Consider the following 8,333-nt stretch of genomic DNA (forward strand, 5'->3'; position numbering starts at 1 on the left):
CCTGTGATGCCTGTACATAAATCAAGGGTTGAGCTGACTCATGTTGACAAGCGAGCTATCAAAAGAGCAATCGTTGATTGGTCAAAAACTCAGAATTTCATATAAGGACACAAGTTCTGGAAAGCGATATCCACCCACCTGTCAGTGGACAGAACTGTTATGATGAAATTAGGGATCCATAAAATGTTATATCATGGTAGGCTCCACCCTCTATTTCTATTCCGGCGTAGATGTAGACGGCGATAGCATTTCGGATGTCATAATGACTAGTGGGCAAAGGGTTAAAGCTTCCAAACAATCCCAATCGTCGTCTATCTCTAATCGGCCCCGTTAGCGCCCTGACGCGCAATCTGTCTACTGAGTATATACTATGACTCAGTGTCATCTTCGAATGTCGCTTAATGATAGAACGGGTTACATTGACCCCAAATTATGGGCCGGCATTGTGCCCATTAATAAGCTGTTTTACATGCAATGTCCTACTCGACTCGTATTATACGAGTACCAGGCCGAGTCCTAGAAATAAAAAGGAAAAATATCAGCTATGTTGCAAGGTATGAGATGAGAATTAGCTCAATTTCCCCTGATGAGAGAATACATGAACCATGTAGAAACTCATTCTCCACGACTTATGTGTGTGTGTGTGTGTGTGTGTGTGTGTGTGTGTGTGCGTGCGTGTGTGTTGTTCAGCCCTTTAAAGGTAGTATATTATTTGTGATTTTTGTAACAATTCATTCCTTAATTCATCTAATTATATCTACTTTCCTTTCACTGATAAAAAAAAGCAGTGATAGCAATAGATTAGAACCGATGAGGATGGAAGAAAATCAAAATGAAAACGCAATTTAAAAGCGGGATTTTGCGTGATCAGTAGATTTGTGTAGTGTTGGATAAATTATGTCACTGGGCCTATCCAAAGGTGCAGGTTTTATTATTTCATCAACACTTTTGGTAACTATCATAGGTTTATTACATGGAAAAACGGATTATTTTCATTTTGACCAGAACTTGTTTTAAAAGAACGAATTATAAGCTAAATGATGCTGATTAATCCGTATAGATAGAACGAAGATGACGTCACTCAAGCCTTTGCTATTGTATTTTGCCATCCGCGTTTGTGAGTGATTCTCACTAGACTGTATCAACCACACTATGAAAGTTCATGGTTACACACAGTTTTGTGTGTTGGTCCGATATACTTCCGGATGGCAATGTTATGAGCTTCTTAGCCAAGCGCATACTATCTATATAGTAAACACTCTAAACGTCAACTCCAATTTCAGGATTCCACTATATTGATGAAATAAGATAACCTCCAGTACGGTCAAAAATCTCGTAACCATTTTTTAAGTTTAAATGTTTGGGCATTGGCTGTTATGATTTTTCTGTATTTGGATTGAACAAGGCAAAATAATAATAAAAAGTTGTTTTTCCTCAAGTACGGCGGGCACGCCAAAGTGTCACAATATTGTGTAGACAATTTTATCAGCCCAGCCTATGATCAATACGTCCAAATGTCTCTTAAGCAAGATTAAGGTTTTATTAATATTTGGGCGTTGGTTGTTTTGATCTGTCTGTAATTGAACTGAGCAAAATATTTTAAAAAAACTTTTTTCGCAGTAAACAATTTTATCGGCCCAGTCTACCGTTAAATACATCCAAATGTGTACAATGACATGTAAACAACTTTATCGGCCCATCCCACCGTTAAATACATCCAATGTCACAATGACATGTAAACAACTTTATCGGCCCATCCCACCGTTAAATACATCCAATGTCACAATGACATGTAAACAACTTTATCGGCCCATCCCACCGTTAAATAAGAATTCTTAACAAAGTCGGTAGTTAAAGCTTGTAAGCTTGTATGACATCGTGTCGACTAGTCGGGGTGTCGCTAAATTTTTACAAATATACACACGTGATCGATCACTAATGAAAAAAAAATACTCACTCCACCAATCAACGGCAATCACCATCACCATCGCCATCATCACACTTAACATCAGCTCCACTACCACCACCAACAACACCACAATCATCATCATCATCATCATCATCATCATCATCATCATCATCATCATCATCATCATCATCATAGTGATAAACATTATCAATCTCATCGTCATAATCATCATCCTCAACATTGAGGTTTTGTTTGTAAACTGCCCTGAATTTGAAACTGAGGGTAGCAGGGCAAGGACCTGGTAGTGGTAGTGGTAGTAGATAGTAGTAGTAGTAGTAGTAGTAGTAGTAGTAGTAGTAGTAGTAGTAGTAGTAGTAGTAGTAGTAGTATAGTAGTAGTAGTAGTAGTAGTAGATAGTAGTAGTAGTATAAGTAAGTATAGTAGTATAGTTATTTTATAGTATATATAGTAGTATATAGAGTAGTTATAGTAGTAGTAGTATAGTAGTAGTATAGTAGTAGTATATAGTATAGTAATAGTAGTAATAAGTAGTATAGTAGTAGTAGTATAGTAGTAGTAGTAGTAGTAGTTAGTAGTAGTAGTAGTATAGTAGTAGTAGTAGTATAGTTAGTAGTAGTATAGTAGTAGTAGTAGTAGTAGTAGTAGTATAAGTAGTAGTATGTAGTAGTAATATAGTAGTAGTAGTAAGTAGTAAGTAGTAGTAGTAGTAGTAGTAGTAGTAGTAGTAGTAGTAGTAGTAGTAGTAGAGTAGTAGTAAGTAGTCGGAGTAGTAATAGTAGTAGTAGTAGTAGTAGTAGTAGTAGTAGTAGTAGTAGTAGTAGTAGTAGTAGTAGTAGTAGTAATAGTAGTAGTAGTAGTAATAGTAGTAGTAGTAGTAGTAGTAGTAGTAGTAGTAGTAGTAGTAGTAATAGTAGTAGTAGTAGTAGTAGTAGTAGTAGTAGTAGTAGTAGTAGTAGTAGTAGTAGTAGTAGTAGTGTGTATGGCTCCAAAATCAATTCGTCAAACCAGCTTCAAAATTATGATTCCGCTATCATTTTACACAAAAGTATATGATGAGAGAATTTGAGTAACGAGCCATTGAAGAGCCTATGTAGATTTCGGACATAATTGTGCACTATTGGTGACTTGGGTTCTCTTGGAGGTTGACAGTCATGACATTTCAAATCTTTGTCATGCAACAATTATGAATATAAACTACACAAATCGTGTTATTTTTAAATTATTCTTTTTCTTTTATTTATGATTTATCAATTAAAATATATTCCCCGCCAGTTTCCCGATTTTACGATTTGGCATGTAATTTCGTTTTGAGAATTAATGAAATTGGAAGAGGCATCTACAACTTTGATGTTGTCAAGGAGGAATATTGGGTAAATTGTTTACGCTTTTAAAAAGTCCCATCATCAACACTGAAGATACGAATTAATTTGGAAAGGTGTGTATGAAACACTGCCAGATAAAGTAGAAGGAAAAAAAAACATTCCCCAAAAAATTATCTGCCAGCCTCAACTGGGGGACGTGTTTTTTTTTGTTTTTTGTTTTGCTTTGTATGGAACTACATACCGGAGCCAGCGTGGCTCAGCGGTGCGGTTTTTGTTTCGTACCCGAAAGGTACTGAGTTCGATTACCCGCCGCTGCGCTGAGTACCCTTGAGCAAATCACCACACCCTACCTCAATGTTCGACTGAATAGACCCTATGGGATGAAGAAAAGTATTTTATTTTATTTATTTTATTTACCACTACTTACACACCTTCTCAGATTAATATTATTATTGTTACTGTTACTATCATTATTATTATTATTATTATTATTATTATTATTATTATTATTATTATTATTATTATTATTATTATTATTATTATTATTATTATTATTATTATTATTATTATTATTATTATTATTATTATCATTAATAATAATAATCTTTTCAATTCTTGCTTCCGATTGTTCTTGTATCATTTTGGTATGTAGGTTTTGGTGGTTTGTATCTACATACGTGTTCATGAGTCTACATCCGACGTGAGTTTATTTCTTTTTGCGAAGTGCAGTCATTTTCTAATGAGTGATGTGAAGTAGATTTTTTTCTTCTGAGCACATATTTCACAATTTAGTCAATGGTTGCTATGACTGCGAGATAGACAGTTTGATATTCATACAATAAGTATGTTACCCATTGTCTCAAAACGGTTTGATGTGCAGATGAACCAGATGCTGAAAAGCCAAATTAAAACCACACTGATATGATATTCATTCTCCTCAAAAAAAAACATACAAGCCTCATATTCAGCACACTCAAATACCATATTCATTCTACTCACTAACACCTACAAGAATGTTTTCCAGCACACTCAAATATGATTTTCATTCTCCTCAATAAAACATACAAGTTCAGCGCAAGTCTGTGATTTCTGTCTATCAATTCAATTTTCAAAATTTCAATCATAATGTTGTAATACCGTTTTGAGGTGATGGGTCAGATATTGTGTTGATTGTGTTCAATACTGTACGTTGCAAGATGTATTCGTACAGACTAATAAAAAGTCGTCTGTGTGTTGCTTTAATCAACGATTTATATAATTTACATAATATTATTGTTTTATAAAAACATTGTGTGAGATGTATGCATGTTTCTCTTTGTGTGTGTGTGTGCGTGTGTGTGTGTGTGCGTGTGTGTGTGTTTCTGAGCATGTATGGATAGGTAAATAATGTGTTGATTCAATTACAGTGTAGTGATCACGTTGTCTGGGTTCTGCATTTGTATTTATTTCTGACGCCTGTTGTTTTATTATCGTTCCATCTCTGGTGGTTTGGTTGGAGATGCTATACTGTTTTGTATGTTTATTTTGCAGGCGTATTCTGTATAGTTGATTGATATCAAGATTGATCTATCACGAGGTGTGTAATTGCAATCATCAAAAAGTGTCAAATAATATTTCAGTGATTTGTTTACATAATCTGATAAAGAAAACCTGCTATCTCCAGTAACACAATACTGATGACGTACAGCTTACGAAGACTTTTTCCAGTCACATGACGCCAATGACATAAAGACAATGGTGAATACCTAAGATGGGTGTGTAATGAAATCAAACATCAAATATTTTATCGACTTTAGTTTGTTCTTTTGATCTTTCATTCAACGTTTTTGCTTTGATGAGACTTATTCTTTGTGATGGAGTAAAGCCGGTGTCTGAAAACATTTTTGTTTCGTCAATGAAGGTCTCAATTATGTTTTAGTTGGTTAGGAACTTTTAGACCCTGTGTATTTGTTATCTAGAATTGTGGATAAGATAAAATCACACACTGTTTTAGTCTGAGCTAGGAACCACTTAAAATATCTACCACTCTTGTACTTCTGTCTTGTTTTAGAATCACTTTCATTATCATCCATGTTTTCAGCAATATTTTCCTGAACATTATTAATAGAACTAATAACATCATCATGTAATGATTGCATCTCAATTTCCATTTCATGAGAATAGAAGCTTTGATTTTCCTGTCCACCATCTCTTACAGAGACTTGTGGAGTAGTATTGGCTGAACAGCTAACATTCTGATGAAGATGAACTGACTCTTGTCTTGTTTTTTTCATCTAAATTTTGCAAGAACCTTCCCACTTTAGTTATTTCTCTAATTGCCAGTGGACTTTAATAGACGTCAAGATTTATTTCCTCCGTATGTCCTACATGTCTATAGAACATTTCCCTCTTTTCACTTGGAATTTCTAAGAGTGCAAAAAGAGTTGAACTCCTATGTCGAAACTTGTCCGCAATAAGTAGATTTGGTTTTTCAAGTTGATCTCCCATAGTTTAGCAAATGATTGCACACTATTTCAACCTATCACATGATCTTCTGACTTCCCTGTATTTGAGAATAGAAATTGATTTGCATCAGAAATTCCACTTTCTTGTCGCTCTGCTATCAGCTTTTCAATGGTGTGCAATGTATCCTTTGGAAACAGTACCGGTACCAGTCTCCTACTTCCTTTGCCAGATTGATAGGCCAGTCTTAAGAAACCAAGAAGATGTTTTTCAAGCGGATCTTGGACTCCCTCTACTTGCTGTTGGTCTATCCACATTCCAATTTGAACATCCATCCATTCTGAAACCAAAAGCCTAGCCTGTTCTCCACATAGCCAAGTCAACGGATCCCTGACGCCGCTCGCTATCAAGAATTTCCCTATTTGTTTTCTTTATAATATTACATGAACAAAATCCATTTTTCATCATAACATTGAATGCCCTAAGTATTTCCTTGCGTGGTAGTTTACATGCTTGCTTGACTTCCATTTCTTCTCTATGTATTCTTTTCAAGTGTCGAGTGAGCTGTGCCTGAGGCTTTCCAGAAAACAAACATGGTCGCTTTGGTTTCTTTTTAGTTAATTTATTCTGACCTGAGAATACAAAAAATATATTTAATTAAATCAATGTGATAAACCTAAGTCTTAATTGTGTGTTTCGTAATCTTTTACATATATCTAAGAAGTTTGCTTTAAAAAATTCATCTAAGTGTAATTTCAAAGGATAATAAGTTTTCAGAATAGAAATATGATATTAGAATAAAGTAAAAGTTAAGCGTTCAAATATCAAACCTTGCAACTGCCTTATTGTATGATAAACAAATATGCAAGGCACTGTAAATTAGAAGACAGTGATGCCAAAACTCCGATTTCATTGGTAAAATTCCGGGTTCCGGGCAATTTCGTCAATTTGTTCCAAGGATACCCCTCTCTACAATCACCACCAAATCATCACTACTACTACAACCATCATCACTACTACTACTACTACAACCACCACCACATCATCATCACTCTTAATACCACTACCACCACCACTACATCTTCATCACTAGCACTACTACTACAACAACCACCACCACATCATCATCACTACCTCTATTACTACAACCACCAACACCACATCATTATCACTACCACTACTACTACAACTTACTTACTTATCCGAAACAACGACCACCTGAGCTCTAGCCATTCGGTCTTGTGCCATGACGTAGAAGTTAGACGTCTTTTGTAGTTGTTCCAGGTGACTATAAAGTGTTTTACTGATGCTTGGATTTGGTGGGAGGAATGTGCATCTCAGGTCTTCAAGAGGTTGACATTCAAGCAAGTGGTGTGTTACTGTTTCATTGGGTTGTTGACATAGGGGACAGGAAGGGGTTGTGTCTTTTGTAATTTTGCTTAAATGGTTGTTGAGCGGTATGTATTGTGTTCTTAGTTGAAAGATGATGCTTTGCTGGTGTCTTCTGAGCTTATTTAGGCAATCAGTCTTTACAGGAGTGGTCATATGGGAAAACATACATCTACCCGTGGTGCTCATTGCCCAACTGTTCATCCATTCTTCTCTCTTATTTTTTTTGATTATTTGTTTCGCTGTGTCTAAGGAAACTGGAATTGATGGTTGTAAAAGTGTTGATCCCAGTCTGGCTAGTCTGTCTGCATTGTCATTTCCTGGTATATTTGAATGTCCAGGTATCCACTGGAGAGATAAGTCTACTCTGTGTGTTGTAAGGAATTCATCTAGTTGAGATCTTAAACTATTGAAGGTTGAGGAGAGTTTATCTAAATCGAGAGCTTGGAGAACCGATTTGGAGTCTGTGAAGATGACAGTGTTTTGAAGTTTTGAAGGGTTTAGCTGGAAAACAGAAGAGAGGTGTCGCAGTGAGGCTTCTATACTAATACAACTACCACCACCACCACATCATCATCATTAACAACCACCACCACCATCACATAATCACTACCACCACTCCCATTAATACATCCATTACTGCCAAATCATCTGAACTAACACTACTACAACCACCACCACCACATCATCATCACTATCACTACTACTACAACCACCAAACCACATCATATTTAACAACCACCACCACCACCATCACCACATAATCATCACTACCACCACTACCACTACTACATCCAATACTCCAACATCATCTGAACTAACAAAACTACAACCACATCATCATCACTACAACCACAGCTACAACCACCCGCCCCACATCATCATCACTACCAGTACTACTACAACCACCACCACATCATCATCACTACCACTACTACAACCACCACCACCACATCATCATCACTTCCACTACTACTACAACCACCACCACATCATCATAGTACTACAATCACTACCATTATGTTTTGGAGCTTTACTTCATTTAAAATAAGAAAACTTTGGGATTGTATTTGGCAATGTGTTTATATATCATAATATCATTCTAATCAGTTATCTATTTAGAACTATAGATATGTAAACACATTCAAATATCATTCCAGTTCCCTTTTCTTGTGTGCAGAAATTCCTCTTTCGCATAGAAATTCCTACGAGTGGTGTCTGAAATTCCTTTGAGCAAAATTTAAAGTTGG

At 35.9% G+C, this 8,333-nt stretch overlaps 1 protein-coding gene across 1 annotated transcript in view; it reads right to left on the bottom strand.

The window, feature by feature from the left end:
* The window catches only part of LOC144956406 (uncharacterized), a 103,798-nt gene extending 98,273 nt beyond the window's left edge, over nt 1–5,525 (bottom strand). The window contains exon 1 of the mRNA XM_078886908.1: nt 5,276–5,525. Within this exon, the coding sequence (XP_078743034.1) occupies nt 5,276–5,525 (250 nt within the window). The remainder of the gene's footprint in view (nt 1–5,275) is intronic.
* Nucleotides 5,526–8,333: the final 2,808 nt, after the last annotated feature.

Source organism: Berghia stephanieae, chromosome 11 (assembly GCF_034508935.2).
Source record: "Berghia stephanieae isolate SIO BIC M18660-M18661 chromosome 11, UCSD_Bste_1.3, whole genome shotgun sequence".
NCBI classification, from domain to species: Eukaryota; Metazoa; Mollusca; class Gastropoda; order Nudibranchia; family Aeolidiidae; genus Berghia; species Berghia stephanieae.